Genomic DNA, 18,554 nt, shown 5'->3' with positions numbered 1-18,554 from the left:
AGAATGATTTTGGCGAAATTATTGCATACACAAATTTTCACTTGTCCTATATGGCAAGATGAGCGTTGCTATTTAAGCCAAGATCGCAAGTTCTGCCTATTCGGCACGACATATATATATGGACTTAAAGCATACTTGATATTAGAGTTGAGGTGGCTTGTGGCCCTAACGAACCTCATGTAGTCAATAGGCTTCCTGTATCAGATAGGCCCACCTATAATCAATAGGCCTAATGTCTAACAAATTTGTCTAAAATGGTATAATATGCAGACAAGTTGAAAATTAAGACACATGTGCAACGGTTGGGTATTTTTACTGATACCCAACTGGAACGATATCGTTCTAGAGTCTCTAGACCATGGAGGTGAACTCTTCTCCAGGCTGAGGGACTGACCACCTCAAATACTTTTTCTCCAATGTTGATGGACTGGTTACATCATCTTTATTTCACTACTGCACCTGCTTCCTCTGTATTTGACTGAAGAAGCCTACTGTGTAGGCGAAACGTTTCATCAGTAAAGATACATAACTGTTACACACGTGTCTTAATCTCCAACAAACTTGTCCCTTTTAGGTCGACTGACTTCCTATCAGCCTTTTCTCCCTCTCTTTGCCCTCTCTTTTCTTCCTTTCTTCTTCACACCGTCTTCTCGGTAATATCTGGCAGTGTTCCCTTATTCTTGTTTACCATTCTTGTCTTCCTCGACCACTTCCGCCTCGCTGAAGCGGAGATCAGTGATATCTGATCCCTCTGTCCCATTTTTCCTGGCGAAGACATCCTCTTTACTGTGTCTTCTCCCGGTTTTATTATCCTCTTCGTCTTTTGCGTTTCCATCTTCTCCGAATTTGTCTGCGTTTGGGAGTTGGTCGCGGCGAGAGGAGACCGCTTTCTGAGCCTCGTCTTCCGCTTCGTGCACCTCGTCTTCCGCTTTTTGCGCCTCGTCTTCCGCTTTCTGAACCTGGTCTTCCGCTTCGTGCACCTCGTCTTCCGCTTTCTGCGCCTCGTCATCCGTTTTCTGCGCCTCGTCTTCCGCTTCGTGCACCTCGTCGTCCGTTTTCTGCGCCTCGTCTTCCGCTTCGTGCACCTCGTCTTCCGCTTTCTGTGCCTCGTCTTCCCCTTCGTGAGCTTCGTCTTCCGCTTCGTGCGCTTCGTCTTCCGCTTCGTGCGCTTCGTCTTCCGCTTCGTACGCTTCGTCTTCCGCTTTCTGCGCCTCTTCTTCCGTTTCGTACATTTCGTCTTCCTCTTCGTGCGCCTCGTCTTCCACTTCGTGCGCCTCGTCTTCAGCTTCCTCGGTGTTTTTCTTTTCTTCCACATCTTTCGTATCCCCTTCCACATCTTTCTTCTCCACTTCTCCCACATCCTTCTCTTCCACTTCCAAAGTATTCTCCTCCACTTCTTCCATATCTTTTTCCTCCACTTCTTCCATATCTTTCTCCTCCACTTCTTCCACATCTTTCTCCTCCACTTCTTCCATATCTTTCTCCTCCACTTCTTCCATATCTTTTTCCTCCACTTCTTCCATATCTTTCTTCTCCACTTCTTTCTCTTCCATATCTTTCTCATCCACTTCTCCCACATCCTTCTCCACTTCTTCCACATCCTTCTCTTCTGCATCCTTCTCTTCCACTTCTTCCCCATCTTCCTCTACTTCTTCCCCATCTTTCTCCTCCACTTCTTCCCTATCTTTCTCCTCCACTTCTTCCCTATCTTTCTCCTCCACTTCTTCCCCGTCTTTCTCCTCCACTTCTTCCCCATCTTCCTCCTCTACTTCTTTTCCATCTTCCTCTACTTCTCCCCCGTCTTTCTCCTCCACTTCTTCCCCATCTTTCTCCTCCACTTCTTCCCCATCTTTCTCCTCCACTTCTTCCCCATCTTTCTCCTCCACTTCTTCCCCATCTTTCTCCTCCACTTCTTCCCCATCCTTCTCCTCCACTTCTTCCCCATCCTTCTCCTCCACTTCTTCCCCATCTTTCTCCTCCACTTCTTCCCCATCTTTCTCCTCCACTTCTTCCCCATCTTTCTCCTCCACTTCTTCCCTATCCTTCTCCTCCACTTCTTCCCCGTCTTTCTCCTCCACTTCTTCCCCATCTTCCTCCTCTACTTCTTCCCCATCTTCCTCTACTTCTTCCCCATCTTTCTCCTCCACTTCTTCCCCATCTTTCTCCTCCACTTCTTCCCCATCTTTCTCCTCCACTTCTTCCTCGTCTATGGTAATGTATTTGTCTATCTCTTCAACTTCCTCATCGTCTTTATTTTTCATTTCCTCGTCAATTGTATCATCCTTCTCCTCGTCAACTTTCTCTTCCACTTCATCGTCAACTTTATCCTCCACTGTGTCATCTTCATGGCTTTTATCCTCCACTTCCTCGTCCAGTTCATCTTCCACACTTTCATTAACTACCTCATCATCGTTGTCTTCCACTTCCTCGTCAATTTTGTCTTCCACTTCTTCCTCGATTTTGTCTCCCACTTCTTCGTCGATTTTGTTTACCGCTTCGTTGATTTTGTCTTCCACTTCGCCGCATTTGTCTTCCACTTCTTCTCCATCTTTGTCCTCCACCTCCTCGCCATCTTTGTCCTCCATTTCCTCGCCATCTTCGTCTTCTACTTCCTCGCCATCTTCGTCTTCCACTTCCTCGTCTGTTACTTCGTTGTTAATCTCCATATTTTCCTCGAAGTGTTCCAGTGCTTCAATCTCGTCGCCGTCTGCTTCACTTACAACAGCTTCTAAATTTTCCTTCTTCCTTTGATTTATTCTTTTCTCCTGTCTCTCTTCACCTTCTTTATCACCATCCTCCCCTTCTTCCCTTTCCTTTTCCGTGTCATCACCCACTTTTCCGTCTCCTTTGTCATCTTCATCTTCTTCCCAGGAGCTTCCGTATGACACTTCAGTGGCGTTGCCAGAAGCCTCGTGAGCTTCGCTGCCAGACGGGGTAAACACTTGTTGACTATAAAAGCTATCGACTTTGCTGATACCTTTCCGGGATTCCCCCTTACTGCTCTTCCTGCCAGAGATGCGACGTCTCCGGCTGCTGGTTCCAGGCCGCTTGCTGAAATCATGCATCGAGGTCTTGTGAATGGGAGACCTACCCACCACACTGTCATCCAGCTGTCCCTCTAGACTACTGGAAATGTGTGATGGTCGTCGTCTGCCGCCTTGTAAAGCATTTTGACTGACACGACTGACTTCGCTCTTATCCTCAGAGGCACTGAATGCACTGTGGGTACTGCTTGAAGGCCTCGAGGCGCTAAATTGGCGACGCCTATTACAAAGGCTTTCACTCTCGTCTCCGGAAGTTTTGGAAGTGGTATCGTTGGAGTGTGATTGTCTAAACTGCTCTTTATCTTTGTGTTTAATCCTGCTACGGCGCCTCTGCCTATCGTGGGAACTGCCCAAAGAGCTCACGTTGACTCCGAGAATTTTAGCTACTTCGAGGTCTGATGGTCCGTTGCACGACTCCTCGGAAGTGTGTCTTCGGCGACTCGCGTAGGAATGATCATCTTGCTGAACCTCGATGTGGTGCTGAAGGATCATTGAGTCAATGTCAGAAGAGGTGCTGTCGCTTGTGGGTGAGCAGGAAGGAGTCGTATATAATGTTATCTCCTTGCTCTCTGAGTTCGACTCCACCGTGTGCTGGCTGGTGGCGGAGCTTGTGGCGCTACTTCCTTGGCTGCTGGTGCTGCTCTCCTTCGGCGTGCCAACTTCACTACCTGAGCCTAAGAACAACAGTGAAGAAAGTGTTAAATATGTGGCACTATTAATATTACTCTTACTACAACTACCATTATTGATATATTACCAATAGCAGAACTACTATTGCTATTATTACCGCAGTTACTAATGCTGATACTCCTGCTACTAAATGAAAATAATAATAATAAAGAGGTTTTCGTGGCATTTATGGATTTGGAAAAGGCGTATGACAGGGTGGATAAGGAGGCAATGTGGCAGATGTTGCAAATTTATGGAATAGGAGGTAGGTTACTGAAAGCAGTGAAGAGTTTTTACGAGGATAGTGAGATTCTGGTTACAGTATGTAGGAGAGAGAGAGGTAATTTCTCAGTAAAAGTAGGCCTTAGACAAGGATGTGTGATGTCACCATGGTTGTTCAGTATAATTTTAGATGTAAGAGAAGTGAATGCAAGGGTGTTGGCAAGAGGTGTGGGGTTAAAAGATAAAAAATCTAACACAAAGTGGGAGTTGTCACAGTTGCTCTTCGCTGATGACACTGTGCTTTTCGGAGAGTCTGAAGAGAAGTTGCAGAGGTTGGTGGATGAGTTTGGTTGAGTATGCAAAAAAAGAAAATTAAAAGTGAATATAGAAGAGTAAGGTGATGAGGATAATAAAAAAAATAGGCAACGAAAGATTGGATATGAGACTGGAGGGAGAGAGTGTGGAGGAGGTGAATGTATTCAGATATTTAGGAGTGGACGTGTCAGTAGATGTCTATGAAAAATGAGGTGAATCATAGGAATGATGAGGGGAAAACGGTGAGTGGTGCACTTAGGAGTCTGTGGAGACAAAAAACTTTGTCCACGGAAGCAAAGAGGGGAATGTATGAGAGTATAGTTATACAAACACTCTTATATGGGTGTGACGCATGGGTGGTGAATGTTGCAACAAGGAGAAAGCTGGAGGCAGTGGAGATGTCATGTCTGAGGGCAATGTGTGGTGTAAATATAATGCAAAAAATTAGTAGTTTGGAAATTAGGAGGTGCGGGATTACCAGAACTATTATTCAGAGGGCTGAGGAGGGTTGTTGAGGTGGTTCGGACATGTAGAGAGGATGAAACAAAATAGAATGACCTTGAGACTTTGAGAACGTATAAATCTGTAGTGGAGGGGAGACAGGGTAGGGGTCGGCCTAGGAAAGGTTGGAGGGAGGGGGTAAAGGAGGTTTTGTGTGCGAGGGGCTTGGACTTCCAGCAAAGCCTGCGTGAGCGTGTTAGATAGGAGCAAATGGAGACAAATGATTTTTAGGACTTGACGTGCTGTTGGAGTGTGAGCAAGGTAACATTTAAGGGATTCAGGGAAACCGGCAGGCCGGACTTGAGTCCTGGAGATGGGAAGTACAGTGTCTGCACTCTGAAGGAGGGGTGTTAATGTTGCAGTTTTATAGCTGTAGTGTAGGCGCACCTCTGGCAAGACAGTGATGGAGTGAATGATGATAAAAGTTTTTCTTTTCCGGGTCACCCTGCCTTGGTGGGAGACGGCCGATGTGTTAATAAAAATATATAATAAAAATAAAAGTAATAACTAGTCTTTACCAACAACTAAACTTAGATTATTTTATGAGAGCAAAATTATAGAGCAATGCCTCTCCTTCTGTAGGTGAATACATCACAATGAACACAGCACTGGACAGTGCCACTCATCATGCGAGTGAACATATTACAATGAACACAGTATTAGTTTGTCCTGGTAATCATATGTGCGGAAAATACACCCACAGAGATAGTATCGGTGAGTACCAATGTTCTTAGGAATTAGCGATGTCGTTATCGAACATATATACTACATCTAAGAATCATTTGATCCACTCTACGGCAGAGACAGTATTGAGCAGTATTTAAAACTCTTACCAGTGTCTTCGGGCGGAGTGTAGGGACGACTGTGATCCGGTATGGAGACCTTTTTTACTTTCTTCAAGACACGTCTACGAGACTGATGCCGCTTCTCCACGACTCGAAGCTGACACCTTTTTTTTTTTAAGGGATGAGAGTAAAAAATAATACAGTCAGAGAGCTTTCCATAGTACCGACCTCCTCCTTCTTCTCCTTCTCCTCCTCCTTCTCCTCCTCCTCCTGTTCCTGCTGCTGCTGCTGCTGCTTTTAAGGGCTTCGACAGCTAATGCCGAGGGCCAGTATATCAGTAAATACAAATAACAAGGTATCTGGAACTAAATGGAATGGTGAGAGGAGGGAAAACGCAATTCAGGCATTGTACTTTCGGTTTATATACTCTGAAAGGTATGTATCTTTCAATTCATATACAATCTGGGGGAATATATACGCCAGTAGGTGTGTGAATCTCTTAGTTTATGTACAACGAGAAGTCTTTATTTCTCTTTCAGGGAATAAAGCCGTTATTACGTTAGTGTACAGGTGAACTGCAGTTGGTAGACATAAAGTCCAGTATGCTAGATGTTCACAAAAATTGTGATTATACAGGAGTCGTGAATAGGAGGAAATCAGATTCGTTCCGAGATAGAGCTAAAGCCTGGAAAACTTGTTAGCTCACCTGAGACACGGCTCCCCGCCGCTGACCTCCAGGACCTTGAGATGACCGGAGGGTCCGCCAAGTCTGCTACCGGCGGCGTAGCGGTACTCGCAACACGCACTTAGGCGTCCCGTCGCCACCCCGTTCTCGTAAATCGTCAGCGAGAACGGAAAGTTGGTTCTCCGCATCGAGGCGATTTCGATCTCGTCTACAAGGGAAAAAAAAGAATGTTTAGGAATCGTTGAACAAAACTGAAAGTAATTGTACGTAAAAGGGAGAAATGGATTTAAAAAGCGATAAAAACAAAGATGCGCAGAGGAATTTACATCCCAGATATTACAGTCTCAAAGTATACAGACAGAGAACTGTGATTTGTCAGTATATATACATCGAGCGGTGTGTATATCTCAGGTTACATACTCCAAAAAGTGTATTAACCCAGTCTAAATACACCGAGAGATGTGTATCTCGCAGTTCACGTAGAACAAGACGTGTGTCTCACAAAGTATGTAGTATTTACTGAGAAATGTGAATTTTCCCGTGCATACACTCTGAGAGTTTGCTATTAACCATGTGTTAGAGATAAAAAAAAATCCTGGCTATTAGTATCTCGCTAAAATGAGGCCTTAATGAACTTCGTACAGTCAGTATCTAAATCTAACTTACAGCCTCACACGAGAAACACACAAAGATTCATACAAGGAAAATTGTGTATTAAGGAGGATTCAACCAGACGGCGGCTGGTTGAATCCTCCCTAATACACAACTTTCCTTGTATGAATCTTAGTCCTGGCTTTGTCTCTGTAGATGCCTTCCTCTCCCACTACATTGTAAAATGGTCCAAACTTCAGAACACTCGTGACCTAACCTGATTCCTCCTTTTTCTTCTTCTCCCTCTTCCCCTTTTCCTCTTTCCTTTTTCTCCTTTGGGTTGTCTTTCTTCTGCCCTGTGTATTTGTTCCTTTTATTTATTTATTTGTTTTCCCCCCCCCTCGGTGTTCTTGCTCTTACCCTCTGTGGGCACCTAGCTCCCTCCACTACTACCACTACTACTACTGCCACCTCCTGCCTATGTATACCCATCCTGCTCTCCTTTTCGTTAGTGTGACTTTGTAAATGGTCCAAGTCGAACCGAAACGTCGTCATAAGCTCCTCTCTTCTATGTGCGGGTTATTTGTGTATGGGAGAGGTAGTTTGCAGTTACTTAAGTCAAGATCCGTCAACTAACGTCAAGTGTATAGCGCAACCTGATGGGATTAGCACCCTCCCTTGAAGTCACGGCCTCCTCACCTCCGATACAGACAACTCCTTGGAAGATGGAGACATTGTGGGCTCCTGCAGGTTGCTGAAGAAGAGCCAGGTTTGTTGGAGTGTGGCAGGGTGCTCCCCCACCTGCATAAACCAGACGCAGGTGGGTGGCGGGAGGGGCGGCGGGGCGGGGTAAGCGAGACGACGCAGGGTGTGGGGGACACAGCCGCTTCCACACCTGCTGGGGGTACGAATATAAGGTGAAGTGTAGCAATCCTCTCATCTGGAAGCGTAATGAAAACAATACACATCTAAGGAGTAGTGGAGGATCGAGTTACTACTGATAGTTAGGCTGAATAACCCACTCTTGTTTAAACAAATCATTTCACATAAATCAAATAACTTAAATAAATAGCACAAGCAAACCCACATGGAGACATGACAGAAATTATAATACAAGCCCTATTTTTCTACTTAACAATGATGCTCTCGTCTACAAACTAATAGAAGAGCTTGTAAGCTATAGCATATTTACAAAGCCAAGTGACATGAGTTAAGTCATGTATCATACACCCACAGTAATATAGATCCGGGGACGATAACAAGTGACCTCAGAGATTTGTCTTGCAGACAGTATGATAAAATGATAACTGGGATGAGGGCAGATGTAGTTCCCTGTCGGAGCTGTTGAGGATACATGTAGCTTTCTGTCGTAGCTGTGGGGATACCCGTAGCTTCCTGTAGCAGCCGCTCGTGCAATGGATAAATTGAATAGCAGCAATTATGACTGGCAAATTTAGTTACATAAATATACAAATGGAGTCTAGGAGGCACATAAAATGACAGACATGAAGAGGATAGACGAACCTCCTTACAGCTATTGGTGGGACGCAGGATGTGGATGTATTTAGGGGAAGGATGGGGTCCCAGGGAGGCCACGTAGGGCTCCCCAACCATCCCACGACGTCCCAAGAACTTCGGCTTCTGCAGGAACTCTGATGAATAAACAGAAACGTAAAGACACGTAGACAGAGAGGAATAAATAAATTCAGAAAGTAAATATAATAAAGGGAAGAAAGATGGCAAGAAAATAAACTCAAAATAATAATTTTGTACCAAAAGAACCTTAGAAAACTTACCTAACCTTATCATAACAAGCGCAATTTAATTTGGGATAATCCAGCTAAATATATTTTAGGTAAGTTTACAGTAATTTAATAATAAACAAACAAAATGAAATATATTTATTTCGTTAGGTTCGGAATGATTTTTGCGAAATTATTGCATACACAAATTTTCACTTGCCTTATTCGGCAAGAAGAGCGTTGCTATTTAAGCCAAATAGCAAGTTTTACCTGTTCGGTGTGTATATATATATATATATACTTATATATATATATATATATATATATATATATATATATATATATAATGTATATATGTATATATACATATATACAAAACAACTGTACTGCTGCACGTCTTACTAGATGGTGTGGTCCAATCAGGCGCTGGGTTGATGGAAGCACCTGAGGTATCGTTCAGGAGTCCAGAAACTTCGTCAGAGGCACCATTGGCGGCCCCATTTGTACCACTGCAGAGGCCATTTTCACCGTTCGAAGCTCCGAGAGCGTCTTTCGAAACCAGTCTAGCTGTACCGTTCCAGTGGCCATTTCCATTACCAGAAGCTTCACCTTTCCAGCGGCGAGGGTTATTGTTGGCAGCTTCTGAAGTGCCGTTCCAGTGGCTGGAACGGTTATTCGCGACTTCGCCAGGGCCGTTGCAGTGGCTGGAGTTCCCATTCGCGGCTCCACAGGTGCCGCTCCAGGGGCCTGGGTTACAGTTGGAGGCTCCCTTGGAGCCATTGGAATGACCAGGGGTTCCGCTGGAGGTGCGCCCCTCTGTGTTGACACTGACGGGTCGATAGTTCCACTCGATGTCGAAGTGGACGAGGTCTGGCTCCGAAGTCGACGGGGGACGGGCCAGCTGCAAACGAAACATTAATTACCATTATTATTATTATTATTATTATTATTGCACTATTATTATTGTCATTATTGTCGATGTATTGGAAAACAAGCGTTAAACCCGCATGGCTCATATGGAATTATCATTACCGATTCCACAAATAACCAAACAGAGAGTTTATTTAAAACAGAGGCACATGCATATTATATAGATGGGCAAAGGATATATTTTTTCTTACAAACTTTCTTTCCACTCATTTTCTTCCTTTTTATTCTCTTCATATTCTCCTCTGTTTGCTTCTAAGGATTCATGTCTATGTGAAAATCTCTGGGCTTGTGTCCCTGTGAAAGTTCCTGGTACTGTGTCTGTGACGGGACGCGTGTCTGTGAGTTTCTCAGAGCCTCTCTGCGCGTAAGTCTTTGTACTCTTTTCTGGAGTCCTCACTGTGTGTGTACGTCTGTTGAGTCATTTGTGTGTGTGTGTGTGTGTGTGTGTGTGTGTGTGTGTGTGTGTGTCTGGCATCCTCAGTGTGAATGTGCGTCTCTGGAGTCCTCAGTGTGTGTACCTTCCTGGAATCCTTACTTTCTGTGTATATATGTGTGTGTGCTTCTCTGGCATCCTCAATATGTGTACGTGTCTTGAGTCCTTTGTGTATATGTATGTGTGTGTGTGTGTGTATGCATCTCTGGTTTTCTCAGTGTGCATGTGCGTCTCTGGTGTCCTCAGTGTATGTACTTATCACCGTCAATGAAGGTTCACGTACAAGAGTCAACCAGTCACAATAACACACAAGCGAGAGACTGTACATCAGTGCCAGTCGTTGGTGATTTTCCTTACTTGTTTCCTTACTTTTCTTAATTGTTTTTCAAAAAAATGTTCAAATAAAACTATCAGCAGCAATTAGCACAGATCACGATCAACAAGGTTCTACAAAAATATATATAACTGGTAGACTGAAATTGGTGAAATACAGAAATGATTTTGTTGATATTTATTTGGGCAAAGTTTGTTAAATGAGTTCAGTTATTTCTAAACTTGAAAAGGTCAAATATTCACAAAAAAATGAAGGCACTGCATCAGCGTCAGAAATGATGACTTGTAGGCAAAGTCCTTTGCAAGACAGCATCAGTCATCTGAAAAGAACACTGCAATTCTGAGTCTGATTTGTCTGTTCATGTCTACTTCTTTCTGTAATGCTTCTCTACTTTGTCCTCCCTCTTTTTATACCCTTTCTAACATTATTTTCCCTTCGTCTGATACCTCACTTCGTCACCTGACTCGCTGTTTTTCCATGAATCAACCTTCTGTAACTCTAAATTTCCTCTCCCACCCCTTCTCCATCATCTGATTTTTCACTCAGTCAACCCTCATCTGATTTCCCTCCTCGTCAACTTTCACCTGATTTCCCATCCCGTCAACTATCACCTGATTTTACACCTTGTCAACCATCACCTGCCTCCCCACTTCGCTTCATCAACTTATGTCCTATCCAATCCTCCTTCATATTTATCCCTAATTACTCCCCAGTCTTCTAAGTTTTTCTCTTTCCATCACTTAATGTTCCGTCCCATCACCTGATCCTTTGCCCCTTTCCTTTCAGGTGATGCCTCATCATCTCCACCTCCCCCTCCTACTGACTCCTGACATCTTCCCGTCCTACTGAAACCTAACACCTCCCCCTCCTACTGACACCTGACACCTCCCCCTCCTGACACCTGACACCTCCCCCTCCTGACACCTGACACCTGACACCTCCCCCTCCTGACACCTGACACCTCCCCCTCCTGACACCTGACACCTGACACCTCCCCCTCCTGACACCTGACACCTCCCCCTCCTGACACCTGACACCTCCCCCTCCTGACACCTGACACCTGACACCTCCCCCTCCTGACACCTGACACCTGACACCTCCCCCTCCTGACACCTGACACCTCCCCCTCCTGACACCTGACACCTGACACCTCCCCCTCCTGACACCTGACACCTCCCCCTCCTGACACCTGACACCTCCCCCTCCTGACACCTGACACCCCATTTCTTACTCATTAATCCAGTTTTATCATCTCACCTCCCTCGTTCTCCTAGAGCTCTCGACTGTCCCATGTCTAATATCCATGTTTCTGTGCTGCTGCTGCTGCTGCTGTTGCTGCTGATGATGATGATGATGGTGTTGATGGTGATGGTGGTGCTTCTGCTGCTGCTGCTGCTGCTGCTGTTGCTGCTGCTGATGATGATGATGGTGTTGATGGTGATGGTGGTGCTTCTGCTGCTGCTGCTGCTGTTGCTTTTGTTGTTGTTGATGCAGGTCCAGCACATACAGCCTCCTCCACTCATCCTCCAGCGCGGCCCTCAACGAGCGCCTCACCTGAGGGAGGAAATGCCTCGTCCTCTTAAATGCTTTTTCTTCCTCCTCCTCCTCTCTCTCTCTCTCTCTCACTCTTTCCTTTCTCTCCCCCCCTTTTTCCCCCTTCATTCTTCGTCCCTTCTCCGTTTTTCGTATTTCTATCTTATAAATCCACCATCCTTCTCTATCCCCTCTCTGTACATTTCTTCTCTAAACCCTCCTCTTTTATATCCTTTCTTCCCTATCGTCCTCTTGTACAATCGTGCATATTTACCTATGTACAGTAAGCTTTTCTATAAAGCTCTTCTATATACTGCGATTTTTTTTTTTTTGCAAATGCGTCTGAAAAAAGATACATCGAAAATTGATTAACACGTGAAAGGCCTTCAGAGCACTTGTTACTCAATTCCGGATGCACTTTCAGTTGCATTTGCGAAAAAAAATCATACTGAAAGAGAATAGTTGTAAAAAGAGAGCTCAATGAATAATCAGTGAACGGAGAAGAGACACAAGGAAAGTTTTCGCCACTGGTGGAGAGTAGAGGAATTAACCCCCCTAATGTGCGTAATAGAGCCCCAGCGTGCGTAAAAAATCGCCACTGTGCGTAATAAAGCCCCACAGTGGGTTAAAACGTCATGAAATAAACGTCTGTCCTACTCGAAGTATTTCTGATTTCTTATATTACGACTGCCTGTCTCTAGAAGGCATTTCCTGTCTACGCAAGACGGACAGACAGACAAGACGGGAACTTAAACAAGATGGGAACTTAAAGGCTCTGAAGCGACGAGGAAAAATTTGAGTTGACGTCTAGATTATTAGTGTGAGAAGAGAGCGTAAACATTATTATTATTATTATTATTATTATTGTTATTATTATTATTATTTATTGCTGTTGTTTTCTGTCTCTGTCTCTGTCTGTTTTGCTGTCTCATTTTCTTTCTCTGTATCTCTCACAGTCTCTGTCAGTCTCTTTCTACGTCTTTCTTGTCTGTCCTTTTATCTCTCTCTCTCTCTCTCTCTCTCTCTCTCTCTCTCTCTCTCTCTCTCTCTCTCTCTCTCTCTCTCTCTCTCTCTCTCTCTCAATGCCTACTCATCCTCTCTCTTTTTTTCATACCTTCCTCTCACCTCTCTCCTTCTGATCTTCTCCTTGATCCTCCTCCTTGAAGCCTCTTCAGCCTCCTCAAGTCTCTTCCTGTGGGTTTCCTTTTCTCTCTCCTTGGCTTCACGTTCCTTCCTCGCGTACATTCTTCTCCATTCCGCCTCAGAAACCATCTCTCCCGTTCGCGTCATCTGTTCAAATGAAGACATTGAGGATGAGAAAGCACCTTATACAGAGGGACTTTGATGACCTTCTTGCAGTGTTTGACATGAGAAACTTTGTTGATTTCCCTACTCATATCTCTGGCTCCTCCCTTGACCCAGTAGTGAGTGATCTGGCAGAAGGCATAGTCACTTGTCAACCCCTCGGCTACGTTGGATCGTCTGACCACAAGGCTGTTTTTACGACACTTAAGATCCCAACAGAACGAGGTGAGGAGTCCACACGCACAACCTGGCTATGGGAAAGAGGTAATTGGCCAGCCCTTTGCTCTGAGCTCGCCACCACCGATTGGAATGCTCTTCTCCAAGGGGATGTTGACAACCAAGTGAAAGCCTTCACTGGACACATCCTTAATCTACAACAAGAACACATTCCTCACAAGCAATATGTGACGAAGCCTACAGATCAGCCATGGTTTGGCTTTCGTTGAAGAGAGGCTGCTACTGCTAAGTACAAAGCATGGCGAAGGTATAAGAGACATCCTACCACCTATAACAGGAGCTTGCACACGCAAGCCTGTAGGCATATGGGTGACGTTCAAAAGTGGGCCATTGCTAAATGGGAGGTGAACACTAAAAGAAAGCTAGCATCAGGTAGGGTAGGCTCCAAAACCTGGTGGTCCCTGGTCAAGGACAGACAAGGTTATCTGCCTGATGAACTCATTCCACCTCTAAATCGACAGGATGGGACCACCTCTACTAGTAGTCAAGAGAAGGCCGACCTCTTTGCTGAACACTTTGCTACCAAAATGCAAGTTCCTGATCCAGCAAGGGACCCTCCTTGGCTAGCTGCAAGAACTGTGTCAAAACTGTCAGTGGTGACAATAAGGCAGGAGGAGGTGCATTTCCTTCTTAAATCGCTTGACCAAGAAAAGGCTGTGGGCCCAGACAAGTTGAGCCCAAGATTGTTGAGAAGATGTGCAGACCAGCTAGCAGCACCTCTAACTCGCATCTTTCAGCACTGCCTAGTACAGTGTAAATGGCCCTCTCTATGGAAAGAGGTAAATGTTGTCCCTGTTCACAAAAAGAAGAGCAGAGCAGAAATCAGCAACTACAGACCAGTGTCACTCCTGTCAATCACTGGTAAGATCCTTGAGACAATAATCTCAAGACAAATGACAGAGTTTTTTGACTACCACTCACTACTTTGTGATCGTCAATATGGCTTCAGGAAAGGTTACTCTGTTGCTGATCTGTTGTTAAACCTCTCCACTAAGTGGCACCAGTCACTGGATGAATCCAAAGTCAGCTGTGTGGTAGCACTGGACATTGCTGGCGCTTTCGACCGGGTGTGGCACCAGGGCCTCTTAGCAAAACTTCAAGCACTGGGAATTGCAGGCTCTACGCTATGTCTCCTCAGTGATTACCTTCATGGTAGATATCTAAGTGTAGGTCTCAATGGAACGGAATCAGCAAGACATCCTGTTGGGGCAAGTGTTCCACAAGGAAGCGTGCTGGGTCCATTGTTATGGAATGTCTACTTCAACGACCTTCTTCATCATCTCATCCCAGAATCACATGCATATGCAGACGACTGTACACTGACATTCACTTATCCAAGAGAAGAAATGCCAGCTGCTCTAAGCTACATCAATCACCAGCTGAGAGCTATATCAGCTTGGGGGAAATAGATGGCAAGTAACATTTGCACCTGAGAAAACGCAAATGATGATCGTCTCTAGGCACCATGATGGTAATGCTGGTGCAGTAGTAAGGATGAATGGGAGGGTGTTGGCACCTGGAGAAAAAGTTGATATCCTTGGGGTGAAATTTGACTCCAAACTAACCATGAAGAACCATGTTGTAAATCTTGCAAACAAGGCAGCCAGGAATCTTACACCACTTCGCCGTATCTCGCATCTGCTTGACAGTAGGGGTTGCAAGATCTTGTACGAGGCACAAGTACGCTCATACCTTGAGTATGCTCCACTTTCTTGGTTTGCCTGCCCCCCCTCTCATTTGCGACTGCTTGACAGAGTAGAGAACAGAGCAAGACGTCTCATCTCTCGCCTGGACCCATCCTGGATAGATCTGTCATTTCAGCAGAGCCTTCAACATAGGAGGGATGTGGGTGGCCTTACTGTTATGTACAAGGCCAATATTGTCAAAATACCACACTTGGATCCACTTCGAGGACAGCGTGAAACAAGCTTTTATGCCACAAGACGGGCAGAAAGCAGCAACTTCACTCTGGCTGTACCCTTCTCCAGAACATCACTCCATCTGAGATCATACATACCAGGATGACTCGAGTATGGAACACATTCGTACAGCATAATGTCAACGAGATAGTCAGTTGATCAAATGAAAATGCTGGCCCACAGAGGGCTCCAACTTCATTCTGTTCCCTACTTGTATGTCTCATAACAATAAAAATGCTTTCAAATGAGCTGATGTAGGTAACAGCTCTTAGCTTGCCAATAAAGTTAGGAATCCTTTACCTGTAAATAGATTGTCAATAAAGCTAGGGATCCCTGTGTAAAAAAAAAAAAAGAGAGAGGAGGAAGAGATGAAGAAGAGGGAGGGGGGAGGTTTCGATAAAAACGGAAATGGAGCAGCGAAGGAAAATAATTGGGGGGAGGGGGTTCAAAAGGAATTTAGGAAGAAAAGGGAAAGGTGGCTATAGCGCCGGGTCTATACTTGCCCGCTGGGACGTGGGCAATTTTGGCTTGTCCGCGACCCAAAATGTAGACGTGGCAGGTGCTGTCTGCTACACTCTGTCAACAATCAGGTCATCATCTTAGTCTGACATCACTCCTATAAATATTGTCACTCCAGTCTACATTCTAGTGTGTTTAACAGCGTATATAAGAACGTGTCTAATAGCGTGTCTAACAGCATATCTAACAACGTGTCTAACAGCGTGTTTGACGTGTATAACAACGTGTCTAAGTGTATCTAACAGTGTGTGTAAATAGCGACTTGCTATTCCTCATCGCTCTAGGTTATTGAATACATAAAGTAGGCAAGAGGGAAGGGAGGGAGAAAGATAAAGGAGAGGAGACAGGAAGACAGAGAGAGAGAGGAGGAGGGAAGGAAAAGAGGGCTAGGAGATAGGCAGACAGAGAGTGGAGGGAAGGAAGAGAGGGCTAGGAGGTAGGAAGACAGAGAGGAGGGAAGGAAGAGAGGGCTAGGAGGAAGGAAGACAGAGGAGGGAAGGAAGAGAGGGCTAGGAGGTAGGAAGACAGAGGAGGGAAGGAAGAGAGGGCTAGGAGGAAGGAAGACAGAGAGGAGGGAAGGAAGAGAGGGCTAGGAGGTAGGAAGACAGAGGAGGGAAGGAAGAGAGGGCTAGGAGGTAGGAAGACAGAGAGGAGGGAAGGAAGAGAGGGCTAGGAGGTAGGAAGACAGAGAGGAGGGAAGGAAGAGAGGGCTAGGAGGTAGGAAGACAGAGAGGAGGGAAGGAAGAGAGGGCTAGGAGGAAGGAAGACAGAGAGGAGGGAAGGAAGAGAGGGCTAGGAGGTAGGAAGACAGAGGAGGGAAGGAAGAGAGGGCTAGGAGGTAGGAAGACAGAGGAGGGAAGGAAGAGAGGGCTAGGAGGAAGGAAGACAGAGAGGAGGGAAGGAAGAGAGGGCTAGGAGGAAGGAAGACAGAGAGGAGGGAAGGAAGAGAGGGCTAGGAGGTAGGAAGACAGAGGAGGGAAGGAAGAGAGGGCTAGGAGGTAGGAAGACAGAGGAGGGAAGGAAGAGAGGGCTAGGAGGAAGGAAGACAGAGGAGGGAAGGAAGAGAGGGCTAGGAGGAAGGAAGACAGAGAGGAGGGAAGGAAGAGAGGGCTAGGAGGTAGGAAGACAGAGGAGGGAAGGAAGAGAGGGCTAGGAGGAAGGAAGACAGAGGAGGGAAGGAAGAGAGGGCTAGGAGGAAGGAAGACAGAGGAGGGAAGGAAGAGAGGGCTAGGAGGTAGGAAGACAGAGGAGGGAAGGAAGAGAGGGCTAGGAGGTAGGAAGACAGAGGAGGGAAGGAAGAGAGGGCTAGGGGGTAGGAAGACAGAGAGGAGGGAAGGAAGAGAGGGCTAGGAGGAAGGAAGACAGAGAGGAGGGAAGGAAGAGAGGGCTAGGAGGAAGGAAGACAGAGGAGGGAAGGAAGAGAGGGCTAGGAGGTAGGAAGACAGAGAGGAGGGAAGGAAGAGAGGGCTAGGAGGAAGGAAGACAGAGAGGAGGGAAGGAAGAGAGGGCTAGGAGGTAGGAAGACAGAGAGGAGGGAAGGAAGAGAGGGCTAGGAGGAAGGAAGACAGAGAGGAGGGAAGGAAGAGAGGGCTAGGAGGAAGGAAGACAGAGGAGGGAAGGAAGAGAGGGCTAGGAGGTAGGAAGACAGAGGAGGGAAGGAAGAGAGGGCTAGGAGGTAGGAAGACAGAGGAGGGAAGGAAGAGAGGGCTAGGAGGAAGGAAGACAGAGAGGAGGGAAGGAAGAGAGGGCTAGGAGGTAGGAAGACAGAGGAGGGAAGGAAGAGAGGGCTAGGAGGTAGGAAGACAGAGGAGGGAAGGAAGAGAGGGCTAGGAGGAAGGAAGACAGAGAGGAGGGAAGGAAGAGAGGGCTAGGAGGAAGGAAGACAGAGAGGAGGGAAGGAAGAGAGGGCTAGGAGGAAGGAAGACAGAGAGGAGGGAAGGAAGAGAGGGCTAGGAGGAAGGAAGACAGAGAGGAGGGAAGGAAGAGAGGGCTAGGAGGAAGGAAGACAGAGGAGGGAAGGAAGAGAGGGCTAGGAGGAAGGAAGACAGAGGAGGGAAGGAAGAGAGGGCTAGGAGGTAGGAAGACAGAGGAGGGAAGGAAGAGAGGGCTAGGAGATAGGAAGACAGAGGAGGGAAGGAAGAGAGGGCTAGGAGGAAGGAAGACAGAGGAGGGAAGGAAGAGAGGGCTAGGAGGTAGGAAGACAGAGGAGGGAAGGAAGAGAGGGCTAGGAGGTAGGAAGACAGAGGAGGGAAGGAAGAGAGGGCTAGGAGGTAGGAAGACAGAGGAGGGAAGGAAGAGAGGGCTAGGAGGTAGGAAGACAGAGAGGAGGGAAGAAAGAGAGGGCTAGGAGGTAGGAAGACAGAGGAGGGAAGGAAGAGAGGGCTAGGAGGTAGGAAGACAGAGAGGAGGGAAGGAAGAGAGGGCTAGGAGGTAGGAAGACAGAGAGGAGGGAAGGAAGAGAGGGCTAGGAGGTAGGAAGACAGAGGAGGGAAGGAAGAGAGGGCTAGGAGGTAGGAAGACAGAGGAGGGAAGGAAGAGAGGGCTAGGAGGTAGGAAGACAGAGGAGGGAAGGAAGAGAGGGCTAGGAGGTAGGAAGACAGAGAGGAGGGAAGGAAGAGAGGGCTAGGAGGTAGGAAGACAGAGAGGAGGGAAGGAAGAGAGGGCTAGGAGGTAGGAAGACAGAGAGGAGTGAAGGAAGAGAGGGCTAGGAGGTAGGAAGACAGAGGAGGGAAGGAAGAGAGGGCTAGGAGGTAGGAAGACAGAGAGGAGGGAAGGAAGAGAGGGCTAGGA

General features: G+C 46.4%; 1 protein-coding gene across 1 annotated transcript in view; it reads right to left on the bottom strand.

Moving 5' to 3' along the window:
• Nucleotides 1–674: 674 nt before the first annotated feature.
• Nucleotides 675–18,554, bottom strand: part of LOC138854061 (fap1 adhesin-like) — a 31,298-nt gene continuing 13,418 nt past the window's right edge. Inside the window, exons 2-10 of the mRNA XM_070094799.1 lie at nucleotides 12,910–13,074; nucleotides 11,509–11,805; nucleotides 8,957–9,455; nucleotides 8,337–8,464; nucleotides 7,512–7,752; nucleotides 6,243–6,429; nucleotides 5,585–5,700; nucleotides 1,983–3,718; nucleotides 675–1,853 (exon numbers count right to left, since the gene is read on the bottom strand). Of these exons, the coding sequence (XP_069950900.1) occupies nucleotides 675–1,853; nucleotides 1,983–3,718; nucleotides 5,585–5,700; nucleotides 6,243–6,429; nucleotides 7,512–7,752; nucleotides 8,337–8,464; nucleotides 8,957–9,455; nucleotides 11,509–11,805; nucleotides 12,910–13,074 (4,548 nt within the window). The remainder of the gene's footprint in view (nucleotides 1,854–1,982; nucleotides 3,719–5,584; nucleotides 5,701–6,242; nucleotides 6,430–7,511; nucleotides 7,753–8,336; nucleotides 8,465–8,956; nucleotides 9,456–11,508; nucleotides 11,806–12,909; nucleotides 13,075–18,554) is intronic.

The sequence above is a fragment of the Cherax quadricarinatus genome, chromosome 48 (genome assembly GCF_038502225.1).
Source record: "Cherax quadricarinatus isolate ZL_2023a chromosome 48, ASM3850222v1, whole genome shotgun sequence".
NCBI classification, from domain to species: domain Eukaryota; kingdom Metazoa; phylum Arthropoda; class Malacostraca; order Decapoda; family Parastacidae; genus Cherax; species Cherax quadricarinatus.
Note: the sequence above shows the minus strand (reverse complement) of the source record. Positions and strands in the feature narration are given on the sequence as shown.